The sequence below is a fragment of the Prunus avium genome, chromosome 2, assembly GCF_965620075.1.
Source record: "Prunus avium chromosome 2, drPruAviu1.hap1.1, whole genome shotgun sequence".
NCBI classification, from domain to species: Eukaryota; Viridiplantae; Streptophyta; class Magnoliopsida; order Rosales; family Rosaceae; genus Prunus; species Prunus avium.
The window spans coordinates 22,169,367-22,188,239 of NC_142285.1; the positions used below are offsets into that span (position 1 = coordinate 22,169,367).

The 18,873-nt window shown below is 37.3% G+C and overlaps 2 protein-coding genes across 3 annotated transcripts; both read right to left on the reverse strand.

The window, feature by feature from the left end:
* Nucleotides 1-463: 463 nt before the first annotated feature.
* On the reverse strand, nucleotides 464-12,853 carry LOC148296619 (uncharacterized). Its single transcript, XM_088249713.1, has 6 exons — nucleotides 12,720-12,853; nucleotides 1,776-1,860; nucleotides 1,570-1,665; nucleotides 1,037-1,485; nucleotides 813-955; nucleotides 464-732 (listed from the first exon to the last, which is right to left on the reverse strand). The coding sequence occupies exons 1-5, from the start codon at nucleotides 12,833-12,835 to the stop codon at nucleotides 835-837; spliced, it is 867 nt and encodes a 288-aa protein (XP_088105839.1). The 5' UTR covers nucleotides 12,836-12,853; the 3' UTR covers nucleotides 464-732; nucleotides 813-834.
* A 606-nt stretch (nucleotides 12,854-13,459) lies between these two features.
* LOC110768123 (uncharacterized) lies at nucleotides 13,460-18,037 on the reverse strand. Of its 2 annotated transcripts, none has more exons than XM_088249712.1 (8): nucleotides 17,955-18,037; nucleotides 17,253-17,462; nucleotides 16,733-16,877; nucleotides 15,718-15,819; nucleotides 14,214-14,981; nucleotides 13,989-14,138; nucleotides 13,706-13,903; nucleotides 13,460-13,593 (listed from the first exon to the last, which is right to left on the reverse strand). In XM_088249712.1, exons 5-8 carry the CDS (start codon nucleotides 14,973-14,975, stop codon nucleotides 13,504-13,506), a joined length of 1,200 nt encoding a protein of 399 aa, XP_088105838.1. In that variant the 5' UTR covers nucleotides 14,976-14,981; nucleotides 15,718-15,819; nucleotides 16,733-16,877; nucleotides 17,253-17,462; nucleotides 17,955-18,037; the 3' UTR covers nucleotides 13,460-13,503. The 2 variants fall into 2 exon arrangements, with proteins under 2 accessions (XP_088105838.1, XP_088105837.1); XM_088249711.1 differs by having other exon boundaries at nucleotides 16,733-16,918.
* Nucleotides 18,038-18,873: the final 836 nt, after the last annotated feature.

Sequence of the window (18,873 nt, forward strand, 5' to 3'; positions counted from 1 at the left end):
TCTAAAAATAAAGCTGTTTTACCTGCTTTTCTGAAATGGAACCTAGCTTGTAATCGTGCCAAAGGGAAAAGTAACATAAGTTTCTACAAATTGAAAGCAACATTTGTCTCACAGAGAGTGATGTAAAGGAAAATTAGTACATAAGGGGAAAGTAAAAAACTAAGAGAGCGCATGTAATGTAAAACTGTAGCAATTCCCAAATATACCAAACCACCTGTGACATTCATCCTGCTCCAGCTAACATCAGCAAACACAGTACTCAGTTCCAAATTCCAATAACAACATAATGCTACGCAGAAAAGTAGAATTGCGGGACATTATTTAAAACGAACTAAGTCAAAACGAAATTGAGAAATCTTAAGAAAGCTGTATGCTTCAGTAAGTCCACTAACAGATTCCCAGTGCAGGAAATGAAATTTACCTATATCACATAAATTGCAAACAAAACCACAGACAGAAAATGTGAACAATGGCTACAAAAGCATCCATAAAGAGCAACAATATTTATATATGGAGGTGTACAAAATAGGTAACCTTCAAAATCGAAACAGTGTGTGTGCCATGTAAGGCAATTAGCCACTGCTTCTAGATTGTACAATATTACACCTCACAATATACAGCAGGGCCAAAGACCCGGGTTGCTACACATAATAACTAAACCTAGTAGCTCTAGCAAAAAGGCAGGAATTTCCAGCAAAGCATCCACGTCTGCATCTTCATATAAACGAGTTCCTGACATAATTAATGAGCACAGTGAATTCCCAAGTCCTAAGTCCACACTCAACTAAATTCACAGACATGAAGACATATACCTCATACATATGCCTCCCCCCTTCAACCCTCTATTGCAAGCTTCAGTCTGTAATATTTGCTCTTCAAAGGGTCAATTGTATGCAACGAAATCCCAGCACTGAGATGCTCCAAGAATTTTACGGTCATGATTCCGCAAGACGCACTGTCAAGCCAATAAGTTGGGAAATTAGAACTGCATTTATGTCAAAAAGTTTCTAAACTCCACTAAATTCACAAACCTTACCCATCTTGTTGTTGTGGCACATCTCCAATGGTGCAAACTGAGAATGCCGTAAAGCTTGACATCTGCAGCCCCCTTTGCTTAACCTCTTCAAGCTCAGAAGCTTCATAAAAATGCATATTGTACAGCACTTGTGCCAGCGTCTCGGAAATAGGGCGAAGCAGTCCAACCAGGTTCTTTGTGGCGGTAAAATCAGAGTACGAGTCATACACAGTTGCAGTATGATTGACGAAATCAAGTTCGATTGCAACCCAGTGGGACAATTTCAGATTATATGGAAAATAGACCTTCCTAACTTTTGTCCAAGCTTGGCCATACCCGTGTTGCCACGTTCCGCGCACATAGTGATGTATATTGTTCAGCTTGCTGGGTGTAAGGTCACTGATGTTTGAAGCAGCTGCCTTCTTCGCTTCACGTGTCTTGCCAGTCGCTTTGACCGGCTCTAGAAATTGCTGCACACATTGAAATGAAGCCATATTACATAATGACAACCAAAAGCAAATGAAGCAGTGAATGTTAAATGGTAACATGTTTACCTGCAAGCAACAATCTGCCGTTGTCCACTGAGTTCCAAATACCAACGGATGCGCGAGTTGCCTTTTCCGGATGAGAAAGGTTGCCATGTCCAAGTGCTGAAAGTTCACGTATATAATATCAGCACAATTTCATACAACTGTACACTTGATAAAGGTTAGAAAACAATTGAAGTATCGTAATAAAGTAGAGAATTGTGTATTCTTACCCTTGAGCTAATCCATTCCGTATCATCGATCAGTTTGTAGAAAAAATCAGCGCCCCCCGAACATGATTTCAGCTGCACCTCCGCACTACAAGAGGCAAAAATGTAAATTCCCGATCAGAACTTAGGTGGTAACAGTTTTCACAACATATATAAAATAATTTTGTCCCATTTAAAATAACAGTTTTCAGAACATAGGCAAAAACGTAAATTCCCATTTAAAATCGTTTATATTGTAAAACAATAGTCGTATACATGCTGTCAAATTATACTATAAGCACATTGGGCCGTGAGCAATCAATAACGTGGCCGTCATGCGGAGGCCCTACGGGCATAAGTTGAAATCCGGCTACAGTCCGGCTACAATGAGGGAGTTATATATGGCCCTTACGTCAGACAAATATAGAATTGACTTATATGTAGCAATTAGGTGAGACAAATATAGAATTCTTGCTAAGTAGGAAGCTACTTCACTGGGGAGTGGAATAATTTTGCCTCAATTGTAACAAAACTTTCAAATTCTATATATAAATATGAAGAAACATGATAAAACAGGAAACAAAACAGTTTTTAGATTTTATCTCCATGTTTTAGTGGCCAATCATCTTGACTTTATTTGTCTCCATTTTTGTCCCCTTGAGCACCAATTGAGAATTCTTAGGTAAACTACTTATCTCTATTTGTTTCTCCACTTGAAATTGTAACGACAACCAAGCAATTGTATTTGTCTTCTATTTCAACTCTGTTTTTCTTCACTTCAAATGTGACCATAAGTTCAATTCTTTGTTCGAGTAATAATTTGTTTTAGATTAAGAAACTCTTTGAACACATAACCATAATCCAAGAGGTAACTGCCATATACACTTTAAAAACATCCTCGACTGCATTAATATTTTTTGTTATGAATAGAAACGTTTTATTGATAATCAAGAGGAAAAAACATCGATTAAACAATGAAAAGGAAAACTCCAAAACAACTAAAGAAAATCTAGGCAGCTATGACTGAAGATAAAACTATAGGAAGAAAACAAGACTTTAGGTAACATCATCTTAAGACAGCAGCCATGTCTCTCAAGATTATACAGTAATGATAATCCTTCAACTGCCTAGAACCCGATGCCCAAAGAGAAGCCCGGAATTTAACTATATCCCATAACTCCTCAGCCCTTACTCCTAACTGACCCTGACAAAATCTTCGATTGCGCTCCATCCAAATGTTCCAGATCCTCGACTGCATTAATATCACTGAGGAAAGACACTAGCAGAGTCGAGGAACATGAGGAACATAACATGGAGGAGAAGACCAGATGCCATGGTGTTGCGTAGATTTAGCTCCACCAAAATGGATTAAGCTGCATCCTCAACTTGTGATACTCGCAAGTGCACGAACCGTTGGTAGTATAGCATATGTAAGTGCGAGGTCGATTCCACAGGGATTGGTGATTGAATGATCCAATTTAGTTTCCCTACACAAAATAGAAACAAAAACAAAGAACATAAAACAAGGAAGAAAGAAATAAGTAACTCAAGCAAATAAGTTCCCAAGTTCAATTTAGATTAATGGATTGATTCTAGCTAAAGTATGATTAAGCCATGGTGTGTGGTCATAACCTTGTGTTCCTAATTCCCTAATTTGATCATTTGTTGTCTAACCTAAAATTAAGCATTAGGAACCCATTAAGCATAGAAGAACATTTTAAACAACCAAGCATGTATCTAATCCCTGTTGTCGAATGTCCATACATACTCTTCCTATTCATAGTTCAATTCGAATTAAAGCATGGTGTATACTCTTAATTCAAACCAAGATAGCTAACACGCAAGCCTAAATGGTGATCAATCATTCAAACTAGCATATTAACTTATAAGCATAATGAATAAGAACAAAAACCATAATTGAAACTTGGAAACTAATTAAACTTGAATACTTAAGAAAGAATTTACATAATGAAAAGTAAAGTGGAACTAAGAAAAACTTAAGGAAAATTTCAACACAAAAGATTTCATTACAACAATTGAAAACTAGAAAGAGAAACTAAGAGAATTTGAGGGAGAGAAGGGAAGGGAGCTCTAGAGAAGTGTTTGAGAGCTCCCCCCCTTGGGGTGTTATTACAAGCTTAGAGAACTTCCCTATTTATAGGCCTAGGGGAAGTGAAAATCAGAATTCAATAAGACTAATGCATACAACACTTGAATTATAAAATCTGAAATGGTTGATGCACTTGTATTAGAAAATCTGAAATGGGTGATGCACTTGTATTAGAAAATCTTGAATTGGTTGATGCACTTCACCACTAAATCCCACCAGCAGCCCTAGCTCATCTTCATGTCACCATGACCAAGCTTCCAACCAGAAATGATAGCTCATACCTAGCTCACCATGACCAAGCATCCAACCAGCACATGCTGAGGTCAGCATGACCAGCAACTTCAAGGGCTTACAACTTGGGCTTCTCTTAATCAAATTAGGACTTTAAGCACTCTAAATTGAAGTTCAGAATGTCTTCTTTCCAGCCATATGTTATTTGGGCCAATCCAAGGTCGGAGGAAGAAGTTAAGGCCGAAACAAATTGCTAACTCATTTTCCGCGCTGATAAGATCCATCCTGAGCATGGTTCTGTGTTTGCTAGGTAACGGACTCCAGATTTATCCAATTGGGCTGAATTTTGGATATGTTATAGTACACACCAATTGGAGCAACTTTCATGAAGAATGTGGCCTCATCCGAGCTATGTAGGTTGCTGAAACAAAGCTTGCAATATGACCTACGGAACTGGACTGGCAGGGGGCTGTAGCCATAATGAATTTGTCTTTAAGCTCTTCATCAATTCATCCAAATTAGGCCTTAACATGCTTGAATTGCATGAATTATGTTCTCCAAAGCCATCATTGTTACCTAAAGCTCAATTAACTGAAAGATAAACACAAAAAGGATTAAAAGCACAAGTTTAACTCAAAAACATAACCAAATCATAAGCTAGAAGGGTAAGAAATAATATACAATTATGAACCGATCAAATACCCCCAAACCTAGATTTTGCTAGTCCTCGAGCAAAACAACACAAAACAAAGTTAAAAACAAAACTAGAAGTTAACTAAACCACTTTCGTAGGTAACTCGATTGCATTTAGCATATGCAACAAGCCTTTAAACCTCTAGGCATCCCTAGTAGGAGGAGTTGTGTCTCCTGAGGGTTTAACAGATACGATACCCACAAACGTTTTACTGACTCTGTAAAACAAAGTAATTAGAAAACTTAAAGATTGTTAGTCCTTAAGCAAAACCAAAAACAAAAACAAACACAAAAACACAAAGAACTTAAAACAATTTTTCCGAACATTTTCTGAAGAGAAATGACTCATGCACATGACTTAAACGTTTTAACAATAAAAGCTCAATTTTTAGACATTATTTACAAAGCGGCAAAGTTCTAAACACAATATGCTCAAAGTGTAGTAGTGTGATAGCCAAATGCAACAAATTCCCCAATCTTAGTTTTCACACAATTTCAAAAATCATACAAAGCATAAGTTCAACTTCAAATCTCACCAAAGTTGTCCTCTCACAAATGAATCACTCAGAAGAGGGCTATAATGCACACTCAGTTATAAACATGAGAATAGAGTTAAACCATAAGGGACTTAACTCGCAATAGAAATATGAAGAACTTGCATTAATATGATCTCAAGAAGGATGTCAAACACTTAAAAGTAGAAAAATGAATGCAATTCAACCACATGACATTTAAGATCAATTTAGGTCTTTAACATGGGTTGTAATGGGGCCAAGGGTGTAAGGTGAGTAAGAAATGAAGGATATGGATAATACAAAGTCCAAGGAACTCGCAATGTAAGAGCATAAAATAATTGTTTACAAGACTTCGAATCATCACGATTAGATTTTTTCTTTTACATGATCAAAACTCCTTATACCTTCATTTACATTGATTGATACTCCTTTCCTTTAATTGAACAAACACCAATTTATTTTGAAGGCCCAAAAATGAAATTTCAATCAACCACCACTTAAATTTTCTCTTTTCTTTCACCAATTGTGTGATTTTTTTTTTTCTTCGAAATGTAACACCCATTCCCAAACTTAGTATGAAAAACACATCCCAATTAAAGCTCATGAGTTCCTTAGAAAGGTAAATATTTGTTTTTCGGGCTAAGGCGAGGAAATAAAATTGGTAAATGAAAGAAAAGGTTTACATGTAGGCTCAAAATGGTTAACAATGGAAAATCATGCTTAAGCATGCATAAGGTTAGCTTGAAAGGCACAAACGATCCAAAGAGGGCCTTAATATCACTTCTTAAATGTCATGAAATCAAATTGCATAAGAATGAATGACTTTTAAGTGTTCAACCAAATCAATGAATAATGAGATCAAACAACAACTTTGATGACAAGAAAATAAGAGTATGTATATAACACTCATGAATTGAAGTACAAGGCTCAAAAGCTCACTTTATATGGTTGGTTATATAAGTCTAATTTATGCTTCATACAATTCTTTAGATCATGCAAATCCTTTAATTGGAAAATTATGAAACAAATGGCAAGTTTAAAGAAGGTTTCAAGCATATCATGTTAGAACAATGCCAAATTAAATTTTTTTTTTTTAAATGTTTTTTTTTTTTTAATAAAGAAAAAAAACACTAAAATAAAATGAAATCCAATTTTCATTTAAGTCATGCAAACATTTATCACAATCTCATCAAATGTGTTCGGAAAGTGAATAAAATCAAAATAAAAATAAAAGCAAGACTCAAACAAAATAAAATAAAAATAAAAACAAGTAAAAAAATTAAATTAAATTAAGGAAAAAAATCAAATTTACATGCTAAACTCCAATACCCCCAAACCTAGAAATGAACATTGTCCTCAATGTTTAAAAATTAGGAACAAGCAATGTCATAGCAAGAAATGAAAGGTACTAAAGTAAATATAAATCACAAAACACACAAGAATTAAAATACACAAATAAAATAATTACAAAAATAAAAATTTCAAAACAAACAAACAAACAAACAAAAAATGAAACAGTAAACCCTAATCACACAATTCTGAAACCCAAAAAAATTTGAAGCCCAAAGCCCACAATGAAATTAACCCACCTTGAAACCCAAACAAGGTGAAAAACCGACCCAAAATGAATTCTGAAGCCCACACATTTTATTATTATTATTATTATTATTATTTTAAAAAGAAGATAAAACGTGAATTATGAGCGCAAAGTGGGATTTCTGAAAAGAAAGCACGTGGTCCCTAATGTCGTCTCATGGATAGTCACGGGCAGAAAGCAGGAGCCACGTGTCGACGCATAGAGGCGCCGCAGACTCCACAAGCAGAAATTACGGGGCCATACAAAGTCGTGATGACTTTACTGAACGCGTCCGTTCAGAAAGGTCACGTCGAGATAAATGTGTTGGGTACGGTTGGAAAGCGAGAAGGTTGTGGGACTCGATGAATGCTGGAGATTCAGAAATGCTTAGACGCTGCAATGGCTAGGGTTTGTCAAAGACTATATCTATAAGAAGGAAAAAGAAGGGGATAAAAACAAAACCACAAACTCAGAAACACAAAAGAGAAAAGAAGAAAAAAGTGAGAAATCAAATGGCCTCTTCCTACCTATTTTCGTTAGATCTCAACCTAGCTCCACCGACTCAGACACGAGGCCAAGCAGTAGCACCAGTATGGATGCCCTACTTTGCCTCCGCACGGGGGCCTGTGACTGTCAATGACTCAATACTCCTGGACAACGATGTTGCCATTGGAGTTTGCAGAAATTTAGTGACTCCCAAAGATATACGTGTGTTCGGGACAAGGGATGACAACCGGGTCACGAGTGATGCCCTGGCACTGAGCGTGCAGAGTACAGCATGTGTCGCAAGTTTGGGTCATCGCCTACTTGCGAAGTCCCATGAGGTAGAGGTGCTTAAAGCTCAGTTGGCGGCGGAGCGAAGTTTGGTTGAAGACTGTCAGAGTGCTATAAAAAGCTTGAAAAGGGAGAGGTCAAGGATTGTGGAGGTGAATCGACACCAGCTAGAAGTATTGCGAGACGAGAATAAAAATCTATCAAAGATGGTAGAGTTGTACTCTCGCGACATGAGAAAGCAACTGGAGGACCTAGACCGACCGGGTAAACGCAAGCAAGCGGATCGCGAGAGTAGTTACGCTCAAGCTAAGATTGCGATCTTTGGGAGCTCAAGTGATGAGCCCCAAGAGGCTGTGCGTGAAGCCCCGGAAGAGGACAGCCAGAGGGCCAAACTCAAAGCTCCTATGGTCGAGACACCGAGCGCCAAGAAGAAATGATTTCAGTTTTTATTTATTATTTAATTTTAAAGTGTATGTGTGTTTTTTTTTTCTTTAATTGGGAAATAAAAACGTTAGCTATCTCAAAGAAACGATTGACCCTAAATGTAAAGAACGACAATCAAACAAAAACACGAAGACCCAAACAAGATTTTTTATTTTTATTTTTTTATTTTTAGTTAAGTAAATACACAAATAACTGCTTCTTCTTTTAAGAGAAAAACTTAAGGATGACCAGTTAAGGGCCTCAGAAAACACAGCCAGGGGTTCCGGGAAGGTTGGAGGGGTCACAATGGTCCCGCTTAAAACCCTAACTTCTTAGACACCGAAGGTGTCGCCTTAAAGAACTCCTAGACACTGTATAGACTGCGGTTGCTCACTGGAGTTACCAAAAATTTAGCTCCTTCAAAGAATATCCTATGAGTTTTAAATTATACTACCTAATTAAATAAAAAAAAACAAAATAAATAAATAAATAAATAAACTGAAATAAACACGCAATTCAAACAAGAATTTAAAAGAAGAGTTGGGATTCTTGCACCAGGTGTCCAAGACGCATCTTTAATTTTGTCTCTTCTTCCAACTACATTATTAAGAAACCTGTCAAACAAGAAGAAAATAATTGAAAATAAAATAAAATAAAATAAAAACTGAAAAAGAAAAAACACAAACATCAGAAAACAGGGAGGCAAAAGTAAGTGAAAGTGTAAACATGCTCCCTTTTAAAAAAAAACGTGCTCGCAATTTGCGCCAGAAATGAAGGGATCCGAGAGAAAAGAGCACAGGATAGCACCCTCGAGATCCGAAGTGCTTTCGGCTCCCTCATCTGCATAAGTCTATTTAAACTCATCTCGGTGAAGTAGAAGAGTACCCCGCATTTCTTCCTGCAAATTCAGAGAAAAACATCAAAAAATCCAAAAACAAAACAATGGCATCCTCATGCACTCACCTTGATGATCTTAGCCTTGAACTGTCCCTTGCACCACCGAATGCGCAGATAAGGGCTCCTCAAAACCATGTCTTCCCAAACTCCACATATCATCACGGTACGGCCTCAAACTTTGCTGAGGTAATACCGAACTTTTCTGAGGCAATGCCGAACAGAGCAGCGCTGCTTGGAGGCATGATTGGCAGCAAGCTCACACCGACAGATCATCTGCATGTAGCACAGAGGTCTGACAAAGCAGCGGTGGAGGAGTCCAATAATTTAACTGTTCTCCATGCGGTCTCGGCTACCAATTTGGGTATGCGATTGCTGGCGAGAACACGGGAGTGTGCCGCGATGAGCGAGGAAATAACTTCCTTGAAGGCTATGGTGGCGGACTTGCAGAAGCGGCTCTACTGTGCCAATCAGCACGTGGAAGCACTGCAGAGAAAAAATGAGGACCATGTGGAGCTGCTGCAGATTCTGCAAGTAAGAGATAATAGAGGCATGCCATGAAGATGAAGATGAAGACGAAGAAGAAGAAGAAGAAGTTGTTTTTATTTTTAATTTATTTGAATGTTCTTTTTTTTTTTTTTTTTTTTTTTTTTTGTTTTTGTTTTTTGTTTTTAAAATTTTTACTTCTTTTTTTTTTCTTTGTTTGTAATGCAGTGTTTGAGTGAAATAAAAATAATATGTTTTTAACACTCAGAAATAAACTAACTAACCACACCACGTAAATAAATACATAAACTAACTTAACAAAACAAAAAAAAGAAAACAAAGAAGTTCCAAATTGATTTTTTTTTTAATTTATTATTATTTACAACTAACTGACCACACAAAGAAAAATAAAAAAAAATAAAAAAAAAGAAGTTCCAAATTTCAATTTACAAGGATAAAAAAAATAAAAACTCAAATTTCAATTTTTTTAAATTTTTTTTTTTTTTTGTTTTTTTTTTTTATAAAACACACAAATATACAAGCAACTCATGGATGACCAGTTAAGGGCCTCAGAAAACACAGCCAGGGGATCCGGGAAGGTTGGAGGGGTCACAAAGGTCCCACTTAAAACCCAAACTTCTTAGACACCGAAGGTGTCGCCTAAAGAACTCCTAGACACTGTATTGACGGAGACGCTCACTGGAGTTACCACGAGTCAGCTAATATAAAAAATCTTTTTAATTTTTTTTTAATAAAAGAAATAGAAAATTAAAATTACTAAAATAATAACAAAACAACTAAAGAGAAAAGATTGGAATACTCCCCCTTGAAGCGATTAGGTCGAGCATGGATGCATTTGGAGGTCGCGACTTCTCCCACTGCTCCACACTCCCCATTCTTATGATTGAGGTTGCCATCTCTCTCCATTTTTATTAAGCTATCATAAATTGCTAAAACGAACACAAAAAACTTGAAACAGAATTAAAGGATTACGAAATATAAAAAAAAACTAAAAATGAAAAGGAAAAATCAACACACATCCAATTCCATGCTTCAAAGCAACAAGCACCAATGAGTTGTGTAAGCTGGGACTTAAACCCAGTTCTCTTGCTTGTTGGGCAATTGTCCTTTTCTGTTGGACTACAAACACAACTTGTCCATTAACGTCATTAACTTTAAAACTTGAAATTGTCCAGTTAAGAAAAAAAAACTAAAGTAGGAAAGCCAAATAGAATCAAACAATGTTACCGATCCCCGGCAACGGCGCCAAAAACTTGTTGCGTAGATTTAGCTCCACCAAAATGGATTAAGCTGCATCCTCAACTTGTGATACTCGCAAGTGCACGAACCGTTGGTAGTATAGCATATGTAAGTGCGAGGTCGATTCCACAGGGATTGGTGATTGAATGATCCAATTTAGTTTCCCTACACAAAATAGAAACAAAAACAAAGAACATAAAACAAGGAAGAAAGAAATAAGTAACTCAAGCAAATAAGTTCCCAAGTTCAATTTAGATTAATGGATTGATTCTAGCTAAAGTATGATTAAGCCATGGTGTGTGGTCATAACCTTGTGTTCCTAATTCCCTAATTTGATCATTTGTTGTCTAACCTAAAATTAAGCATTAGGAACCCATTAAGCATAGAAGAACATTTTAAACAACCAAGCATGTATCTAATCCCTGTTGTCGAATGTCCATACATACTCTTCCTATTCATAGTTCAATTCGAATTAAAGCATGGTGTATACTCTTAATTCAAACCAAGATAGCTAACACGCAAGCCTAAATGGTGATCAATCATTCAAACTAGCATATTAACTTATAAGCATAATGAATAAGAACAAAAACCATAATTGAAACTTGGAAACTAATTAAACTTGAATACTTAAGAAAGAATTTACATAATGAAAAGTAAAGTGGAACTAAGAAAAACTTAAGGAAAATTTCAACACAAAAGATTTCATTACAACAATTGAAAACTAGAAAGAGAAACTAAGAGAATTTGAGGGAGAGAAGGGAAGGGAGCTCTAGAGAAGTGTTTGAGAGCTCCCCCCCTTGGGGTGTTATTACAAGCTTAGAGAACTTCCCTATTTATAGGCCTAGGGGAAGTGAAAATCAGAATTCAATAAGACTAATGCATACAACACTTGAATTATAAAATCTGAAATGGTTGATGCACTTGTATTAGAAAATCTGAAATGGGTGATGCACTTGTATTAGAAAATCTTGAATTGGTTGATGCACTTCACCACTAAATCCCACCAGCAGCCCTAGCTCATCTTCATGTCACCATGACCAAGCTTCCAACCAGAAATGATAGCTCATACCTAGCTCACCATGACCAAGCATCCAACCAGCACATGCTGAGGTCAGCATGACCAGCAACTTCAAGGGCTTACAACTTGGGCTTCTCTTAATCAAATTAGGACTTTAAGCACTCTAAATTGAAGTTCAGAATGTCTTCTTTCCAGCCATATGTTATTTGGGCCAATCCAAGGTCGGAGGAAGAAGTTAAGGCCGAAACAAATTGCTAACTCATTTTCCGCGCTGATAAGATCCATCCTGAGCATGGTTCTGTGTTTGCTAGGTAACTGACTCCAGATTTATCCAATTGGGCTGAATTTTGGATATGTTATAGTACACACCAATTGGAGCAACTTTCATGAAGAATGTGGCCTCATCCGAGCTATGTAGGTTGCTGAAACAAAGCTTGCAATATGACCTACGGAACTGGACTGGCAGGGGGCTGTAGCCATAATGAATTTGTCTTTAAGCTCTTCATCAATTCATCCAAATTAGGCCTTAACATGCTTGAATTGCATGAATTATGTTCTCCAAAGCCATCATTGTTACCTAAAGCTCAATTAACTGAAAGATAAACACAAAAAGGATTAAAAGCACAAGTTTAACTCAAAAACATAACCAAATCATAAGCTAGAAGGGTAAGAAATAATATACAATTATGAACCGATCACATGGGCAGAAGGAGCCGCTATTACAACCCCTTCTAAATCTATTTTATTGTCTTCTTTTGAGTCTAAATGTTATAATAATAAACTACAATTCAAAATTTCTTAGTACCTATATTTAACAAAATACATTTAACAGCAGCAGTCAATATTTTTTTGCTTTAACAAAGTCTGAATTTTGTTCATCACAAATATGCACATGTATATTAAAGCGAACTTGGTAATTCTCTCATTTCTATATCAGCACATACTAGCATAACATGAAGATTGGATTTTGAAGGTAAAGAATCCTAACCTGATCTCGTTTTTCCAGCCAATGCAAAACTCCATTACTGCCTTCACATCTTCAATGGGAAGGGGTTTTGATGGATCAAAACATGGCGGGGTTTCAGTCGCATCTGACACACTCATCGTCCTCTTCTTCCTCAACGGATCAGTAAATGGACTACACAAAGTGTGGGACGGACGCTTCTATCTACAGCCTTTACCTTTCTCTTCTTTTGTTGCAACACTTTTAGACCCTTCTCCATCACCAGCCATACTCACTTTGGGTATACTTGGAGGATTGATCGGACCTCCCGATGCCATACTATCACTTATTTTCCAATCTTCTAACAAAAACATCAGTCTTTTGCAGATTTCGTCACACCCGGCCACATCTTCCGGGGTAGGCAGCTTCTCCACTTGTGCATGCTCAGCTGCTTCATGCACTTCTAAGTGAGGAACGGAAGTGACCATTTCTGCCTCTTCGACTACCAAGGCTGCGGATGGTTCGGCTCCATCACCGGGGCTTTTTGTTTCCATTGCTGCCGGTTCTATATGCGGACTACCATAGTCATGTAATGGTCCTTCATTCATATGAGGACTACGGAGGTCCTCATGTCCTTCCCCACCCTCATTCAACCCACTATTTTTTTTTTTTTCAGCTGCTCTATCTCCCCCTTGAAATACTGTTCCATGGAAGCTAGGGTCTTGGCAAAATCCTCCACTGACTTTTTATATTTTGCAGACTCTGTTTCACGTTTCAAGGACTCCGTCCGTACAATTTCTTCCAACTGATGCACTCTCTTGCGAAGTCCTCAATTCGAAGCGGCTACTTTGGCCAATTCATCCTTTGTCCTTTCAAAGTCACGCTTCAAAGTGCGTAAATGAGTGGACGCCACTTTACCCTGCATTAAGTTATAATGCAAATGTTACAATATTTCGAAAATATTTCCCATCAACAGCAGTTTTTTTCCTATGGTATTATGACGTATATATTGGAAAAAAGGTAATGCTTGCCTTAGAAGACGATGGAAGGCTAGCAATTTTAGCAATGTCCTCATCTTTTTCTTGCACAGAGGCAGAAGTGCTGGTTTTTGGTTCTTCGTCATCGCCAAACAACTCAACAACTTCTTCAGTGTCGTCAACATCGTCACCCCAACTCCAATACGGCTGCTGCTTCTCAATTACAGATGGGCGGAGAGGTTGCACATCAACCTGCAATTTACAGAGCCAAAAAACATATTATTAAACCTATAATTTGAATCAGAAGCATAACATTAGTATTATAAACAGAACTAACCTCTGCATTTTCAAAGACTTGGCTCATTACTTCGTGAAAACGAGGCAAACTATTGATTCTCCATTGTAGTATACGAGGGACTTGGGCATTTTTTTCGCGCACAACGATATGCAATGCAGCGAATGCTGGAAACACCTCAACAGCCCATATCTGTTTTCAAGAAAAATATATCAATCACTGTAAACAAAGTAAATGGAACTTATACATAAACGGATATTTCCTCACTTGAAGTGCAAAGCCAAATCCTTTTATGTGGTACTCCCTTGGTCTACCACTTGCCATTGTCTTGGATTGCTTTGCTGATTTTTTGGTTTTTAAGGCTTTCTGGGGCACTTTGACTCGCTGGTACTCTGCGCACAGTGCCCTCAACAATGACGAATTTGTCTTGGCATATGACACAGCACCCCACGGATACTTCTGGAAGTCTTCAACATCTTCGGCCAATTTCAAGTAGCGCATGTCAATGTTGACATGCTTTTCACTGCCCAACAGCACAAAAACAGCGAAATATAAAAGCCCAAACTTGAAGACGTCCTCCTCATCACTGCAGTCGATGAAGGCTTGTTCGAGTTCGGAAAGGCTGGCCGTTTTATTGTTGCAGAAATACTTCTTCTTCAATGAGCAGTTGTCATTACTTGCAGTCGGAATGAAGGGAAGGTTTCCAAACTGCAGCCCTGTGATGACGCAAAACTGCTGCACTGTGAACTGTATGACCTTGTTGCCAACGATGAATTTGATCCTGTTGACTTGAGAAACTGTCCTCGGGTCTGCCTTTCTCAACAACAAGCCATGGATAATTTGTGTTGTCCACTTCAGGTCCTCAATTACTAACAAATGGCCAAAACAACTGTCCTTGAACCTTTGTAACCGTTGCCCACTAAATTTGTCCTTAATTGTACAGATCGCTGTTTTTGTATGGGAATGGGTCAACGCCTTTCCCTGGATTTTTTCATCCGCAACAATCATCAACTTTACTTTCGAGACCATATTTCCCTACACACCACCATTATACAAATAATTTCAAGCCTTTTAAATATACACAATTACAAGCAATAAACACACAATACAGATGCATCTCATGGCAATATGCACAAGATATATCAGTGATAAACCTACAATACAGCCCCAATAGAACTTTATATGCATTTTATGTTTGTTCACCAATGGCCCATGACATAAAAAATACAAATTCATTGTACCTTCAACCCTTATCTTTTCTCTCCACAAGTCTTGCTCTTATATTTTCCCATTTCCTTCTCTTATATTTTCCAATTTCCTTATGTTATATTTTCTGTCCACAAGCCGTGCTCTTATACTTTCCCACGTCCTTCTCTTATATTTTATCTTCAAAAGGCTTCCTACAAAAGTTTTTCCCATTTCATACACCTACAAGTGCAAAAAATGGGAAAAACTTTTGACTACAAAGTAACTACGGAGTGAAGTGAAGTGAAGCCTATCGTCGGATTTGACACAAGGGGGTAATAATGACACATTGTGCGAAAAACATCATTTAATTTGAAAGAAACAATGTAATTCGTAAGCAGTGAACAGTGTGGATATCAAAGATAATTTAATCCCAATTGCCATTATTTAAACCTCAAACTAAATATGTTGTGTATTCCAGGTTGATTCAGACATTGTTACATGTCAATAAATCAAGAAGCTGCGTTACGTAACCACAAAAAGCATGCTGAGAAATGAGAGGCATCACAAAAAACAGAAATCTAACCTCAGGGAGTCTGACAACAAAATATTTTATGTAGTCCCGTCCGCTATTCTTTACAATATTCTCCAAAAGATAAAGTTATGGTGACTTCTGCTCACTAGAAACCTGCAAATTAGTTTCTACAATTAGATACGAAACACTAGTTACATCCAATATTGTTTGAACAAATAAGTGACTGATAAACCAAAGGCCTAACACGAAAATGCTTCCCAAATGAGAAGGGAAATGGGAAGGAGAAGCTATTTCAGTATAGGCTCTTCAAATCCATTTAAAAGATAGCACAAGCAACACATCTGCAGGTACTGTAACTTCTAAACTAGCCCATTGTGCACCAAAAACTAATATACATCCCCGCGTATGGTTCTTTGCCCTTTGTTTACACATTCAATATTCATCCCCAAACTGAAATTCCAAATAATCACAACAGAATATGAAAAACAAAGATAACTTATCCATATCCAATATGCAAGCCCTAAACTTATCAATGACGTGTTTGTTTCACTGCCGTACAATGTATAGCCCAAATTACTTTCAAAGACGTACATTTAAAACAAGTCATAAAGGTGTGTCATTGAACTACATTTGTTGTTGTGGAACATGAATAAAACCATAATAAACCATTACAACCATAACAAACTAGCAATACAACAACACTAAAATGAATATACAACGTCACTACATCAGCAATAACCCGGCAACAAAAGAGCAATACAACATCAATACCAACAGCAAAACAACACCAGTGCAAGCATCATTCCACAAACAACAAACTCATTCACTGTTTCAAACAATGAATCATCGGAATCACAGCATTTCAGACCTAAACCAATTTCAGTGAAACCCCTAAACCAATTTATGAAAAACCCCTAAACCCTATACCCATTTCAGAGAACTCACTAAACCAATTTCAGAGAAAGCCCTAAACCCTAAACCCTAAACCAATTTCAAACAAACCCATAAACGATTTTCATACAAACCCATAAACCCTAAGCCGTAAGAAAATGTCGATGAACAGTACCTGGTTCATGTAATCGATGGCATTGATCTTCAATTAACGGATTCCGCTGGGAGAGGAAGAGAGAAGAGAGAGTGAGACCTGAGCGACCAGAGATTGAGAGCGTGAGAGCTCAGCCACGAGCGACGACAGAGTGAGAGCTGAGTGACTAGAGAGTGGAGACTGTGAGAGACGGAGCCAAAGAGAGAGCTGATTCGCGAGAGGTGATTTTCAGAATAAGTGTTAGGTGAGCAATAAGTGTACAATAATTTTATATTTATAGGTGTTAGTTGTAAAAACATTTGGGGGGGGGGGGGGGGGGGTGGTATTTTTAGTTAAGATTATAAAATCGGTGGCATATACTGCTATTTCCCTTAAATATATACACTCAAAAATGATTTCTTTCATAAAACTTGAAGATTCAATAGTTAATTACATAGTTAACCAATCTTTATTCTACAACAAACATACTTTATATATATATAAAAAATGAGGAATTCTACATAATCAACTTCAACTAGTTACACGTAAAGTGGATGAATACCCAAAGTTCATTGGTTTGCCAGCCTTCATTCTTGGAGCTCTTAGGTGAGTCTCTGCTTTTGAGGCTCAAAGGTTTTTGCACAAGGTCTTTCTGCCAAGGCCCGACCTTAATTCACCATTCCAGACATCAAGATGCATATCCACATGTTAGTATGAATCTGATTTTCTCTTTAGTGTGTAGTTCCAGTGATTTTTCATTGCATTGTCAGTCCTGCCAATTTCAATAAAAATTAGAGGAGTGAGTGCAAATAGTAAACAAATAATGCATGTCTACGATCTAAATTTTGACCAATTAATATCATATATTAATCCCTATCCAAGAGATAAACAATCCAGATTTTTACCTCATTTGCACCACATACATTCACAGGCAAAAAACTATGTACATATATGTTCAACCATCAGCTCAGTTATTGCATACCTTCCAGTTAGAAACATTGCTATTTCTGCCCATTTGTTACCAAAGAGTTGGTGGTAGTAAGTAAGAACCGACTCCTCTTCTTCTGTCCATGCATTTCTATTTATAGCCGGGCATAAGTGATTGTACCACCTTACTAACTTAATTTGTCTATTCTATAATATCTGCATAGCTAACTATAACAAAACACAAAGGATGTGAACCATAGATTTGCAGAACATATGTTGATTCAAGGTATTTGATGCCAAAAGTTTGATGCACTGACTAGAAATCGTTGTTGCCTACCTTTCTCGGCATTGCTTGCCCATTCGACCTGGTAAGAACTTTGCAATAACATACCATCTTTTAGCACCATGTCTCTCAACTTCCTGAAATCCAGATAAAGGCACAAATAAACCATGATCACATATCAGTTTAGCATATATATAGTAAAAGCATGATTTCCCCATAGTTATAAAAGCATGCAAGAGTATTTTGCTTGCACCTCCTTTGTCCAGGGTCCCTTCACAATTTCAGGATTTAGAACATTTTGCCAGCGCTGCATAAATATAAAAACTTCAGTATTTCCTTCTTCATTAACAATGTATCAAAAATTTACATGCTAAACTGGCATTAACAAAACTACCAAACTAAGGAATTTCCACTACTGACCTCTTCCTCTGTCCAGCATTTCGCTGACCGTCTCATCGGACTAGTGGCTCTCCTAGAACAACAAAGCAGACCATTCATCACAGTAAAATATCAAATTAAGCATTTACCCATAACCAGAAAACTAATGACCAAAGAAAAAATTAACTCAAACAGCGATAAGGCATATAACAAAGTAATATGAGGAAAAAGGTTAATTGAAGAATCAGATGCCATCATAAACATTCATGTAAAAAGCTAATTGACGCAACATACCGAGTAGCAGACCTTGGCTTGGAAGCAGGGGAGTCAAAACAGCCTTCAGTTTCATAAACATAATACACAGGCACAAGCAGAGAGTGGAAAAAGAACAAGAAAATGAAGAAACAAATTAGCATATGCAATACCCAGATAAAATTTGAAGCAAATTTCTATAGATCTGGTGCATCTGAGCAGACATATCTCTAAGGCTGAAAAATTCTTCAGAGCACAGAAGCAAGGCACAAGAGAAGAAAGAGACCAAATAAGTAGTTGGCGTCGCTGGCGGCTGGTGGTGACTGATGCGAAGAAGACGATG